Here is a 3836-nt window from a genome sequence, read left to right on the forward strand (position 1 = left end):
GAGAGGACGAGAGGCAGGGAGTTGAGAGTGCGTTATTTCCACTGCCGACACATCCTGTCTTTATGCTTTGTACGATCTCACTATTGTATGAATCAAACACAGCATGATACGCATTTTGTTCATGTTAGATAAGTGTCATGTGATTGAAGTATATATATATAAGACAATAGCTTCTTCGCATTGAATACGTTTATGGCGAAGTACATGCTAGGAATAATTTCAAGTGACTATGCTTTCTTTTAAATACGAGAATAGCATTGCAAGCAGTCAAGAAGGATTCAAAGGGACGAATAATTGATAACATTGTCGTATGAGAGAATGACGAAAGCTTAACTTTTTCTGGCACGTACACACATGTCATTGTAATCTGTGAGTTAATTCATTCAGTATATTTGTCGTTGTGCAGCTTGTTGCATTTCTAATAACATAATCATATACAGCTACATCGAGAGTTGAAAGCAAAGATTAACCAAAATAAGACATCACAGAGTACTAACTTAAATGCATCCCACATATAAAGCCCCTTCACAAACAAACAAAAAAATGTACGCTGAGTAAACCCCTAAGCATCCATGCATTGTTCTGCCATGCGAGGGACAAGGCATGGAGCTAAGTAAAACGGTCAGGTGTCAGGTAACGCGGGAAAGAGAGTAATGCACTCAGCTCATTTACGCGTGAATGCAGCTTGTTTTCGAATAACCGAAAAAAACGGTCGGGAATTTTGAGTAATAAATGTTTGGCATAATAATTAATGGCAGTTATCTATATCTGAATTTGTGCTTCACCTGATCAGGTAATGATAATAGGTCTACGATTATAGTCCAATTGTTACCTCGATTATAATAGTTTTATTAATAAAAGTATTATGGTCAGTGGGGTGGATACGCGGGAAAGAGGGCCATGGCTCCAGGCTTCTCAAATTTTAACGGAGCTCATTCACAAGAAATCTCTAAGATAACATAAATATCCTTTTGTAATCTACAAACCTTCAGGAGCCTCGTTTCCTTCTGCAACTCAGAATTTCAATATTCAAAGATAATTTCTTTTAGTTCCACAATTGTAGTACAGACAGACCATGGCCACTCCACTGATTGTGGTTGCGATGTATAATAAAAAGCGACTATGATCATAACACGAACAGTATTGTGTTATCATGGCCATGTTATAAAACCAGCAGTGGTAAATGCGATTGTGATGATAAGAACTATATATATGATAGTAGAATCATATACAGCTATTGCTTACAATCGTTATAATAATGGGAATTATGATAATCATACTATTATTTTCACAATAATAATAATAATGCTAATGGTAATGATAACGCCTTAACTGATACTAATAATAACGAGAATAATGATACGGATGACGTTAATGATAGTAAAATAATTATTATTGTCATTATCATCATTGTGATTATTGTCATTATTATCATTACTATCATTGTTATTATTATTACCATAAATGATATTGTTTTTATCGTCATTATTATTACTATAATTACCAATATTGGCATTATTATTATTATCGTTATCATTATTGTTGTTATGATCATTAATATTAATATCATTATTTTTATCGTTATAATAATTAGTGTTACCATCCTCAACATCATTATCATTATCATAAATATCATTATCATAATTATTAGTATTATAAATATCATTATCATCATTATTAGTATTATAAATATCATTATCATCATTATTAGTATTATAAATATCATTATCATTATTATTATTAGCATCATTATTATTGTTATTATCACTATTATAATTATTATCATGATCGTTACAATGATGATAACAGCAATTATTATTACTGCCATCATCGCTGTTATCATTCATTGAATTCAAAACCGGAAATTATTTTTCAACGCGATAAGAGAGAGAGAGAGAGGGAGAGGAAAAGGGAGAGGGAGAGGGAGAGGGAGAGGGAGAAGGAGAGGGAGAGGGAGAGGGAGAGGGAGAGGGAGAGGGAGAGGGAGAGGGAGAGGGAGAGGGAGAGGGAGAGGGAGAGGGAGAGGGAGAGGGAGAAGGAGAAGGAGAAGGAGAGGGAGAGGGAGAAAGACAGAGAGAGAGAGACAGAGACAGAGACAGAGAGAGAGAGAGAGAGAAACAAGTAAAGTAAGGAAAGACATTTAATAACTATAATAACAATCAGAAATACTTTTGAAATTAGAATTATTTGATAACAAAACCGTTAGATTTCACACTCGTCCGGTATTTTTAAAATAGACCGGTGGAAGTAAAAATAAGGTTGAAGGAGCAAGTAAAGATTCGCATATGATGTCATCAAACTATATCTTATTTTGGACTTTGATGGAAAAATCATACAAACTACACATAAAAATCATACAATCATCATATTGGGGAGAATGTTCCTGTAATTATATCCTTGGAAAATGCCTCCTCACCCCAACCAACCAAACAACAAGAAAACTAGCAACAATCGCATTTCATCGTGTGATAGTTAATGTTTCTATCACTGTGTCAGTACTGCTGCCTCGGAAGAAATAGATGATGAAAACGAATGTCATCTGGATACATATAATAGTCTCCCCTTCATCAACAGAAAATGAAAACCCGCGTGACGTCACGATACCTGCGCGCCATCTGTGAGTAAAAGCATAAACTTCGCGCGTGAGCTTCAGTGTTTTGTTTACAGGTGGAGGAGGAAGGCGTGTCGTTTCAGCTCGCGAGGGAAATACGGAAAATTGAGGGAAACAAAGACCCAAAAATGTCCCCAAACGAAGAGAAAGACGCCCCTTTGCTCCCTTGGGATCATTTCAGTAACTGGGTGCACGCGATATGTGTCGTCACGTTCGATTTGGAGCTCGGGCAAGCCATGGAGGTGAGTGTAGTGTACATGTTGAGTTTGTTGTTTGTACTACTACGAGGAAATGCACATGCACATTTTTTTTGGTGAGAATGAATAAGCCTTTGGTTTATTGAACATGCTTTAATTATTAGTGTTCTTCTGATAGAATCACGTATAGTGTAACTGTTGTGTTTGTTATATTTACTGCCAAGAGGAAGGGCACATAGTTAAATTTTTGAGGGCGGAATTTTAATAACGTATATCTATGTGATTCTTTTTTTTTCTTTCCATTTAAGTCTATGACTAGTTTTGTTAGACACAGTGATGTCATTAAGATGTGAGAGTGTAGGCTCTTATTTGAATAAAATCTCACTGCTAATGTACTTGAAGCAATTATACTCCTTTGGGGCATGAATAAGTTGCTATGTTTTTCTACATATAAAGAAAATATATCAATTGATTTGCTAATGCAGGAATATTTGTTAATCAGCTTAGATGTTGCACAGAATATTAAACTTTTTCATAACTGAAGTACTTTCTCTGATGTCATAGAGACAGTGAGTAAGACTTTCCATTTCTCAGAAAGCCACTTAAAAAACAAAGAGGCTGAAGACTGTCCTTACAGTTATATATTGAATTTATGATAGGTATTTTTTGTATGTTCAGTTCATTAAAAAATAAGTTTTTTATGGTCTATCATCTTTTGCAACTTTGAAAGTGACAAGTTGAAATGACTACATTAGAATATTTGAATAGCAGTACACATGAATATTTGATTTGGTTTGATGCGACATCTGCTCTGTAGATTAATTTTTATGGATGTAGAGATGTTAATTTTATGGGGTATTCCGCTACACTTTGTATCCTTCAACAGTTTGATTTACAAGATGATTTTGAGTGGACATGGTGTTGCAAGTGTTGTGCAAGAGAAAATTACCGTTTACTCAAGTGATGAATTGCCAAATGATGATGAATTTACAAAACCTGAGGAAAATATCCATGTTTGAGGTAATATA

The 3836-nt window shown here is 34.8% G+C and overlaps 1 protein-coding gene across 1 annotated transcript in view; it reads left to right on the forward strand.

Moving 5' to 3' along the window:
* The first annotated feature begins 2650 nt into the window (after positions 1–2650).
* The window catches only part of LOC122247090 (protein DENND6B), a 46056-nt gene continuing 44870 nt past the window's right edge, over positions 2651–3836 (forward strand). The window contains exon 1 of the mRNA XM_043006092.2: positions 2651–2853. Within this exon, the coding sequence (XP_042862026.1) occupies positions 2740–2853 (114 nt within the window). The 5' untranslated portion in view covers positions 2651–2739. The remainder of the gene's footprint in view (positions 2854–3836) is intronic.

The sequence above is a fragment of the Penaeus japonicus genome, unplaced genomic scaffold (genome assembly GCF_977035675.1).
Source record: "Penaeus japonicus unplaced genomic scaffold, GWHDUDI00000001_assembly GWHDUDI00000008, whole genome shotgun sequence".
Lineage (NCBI taxonomy): Eukaryota > Metazoa > Arthropoda > Malacostraca > Decapoda > Penaeidae > Penaeus > Penaeus japonicus.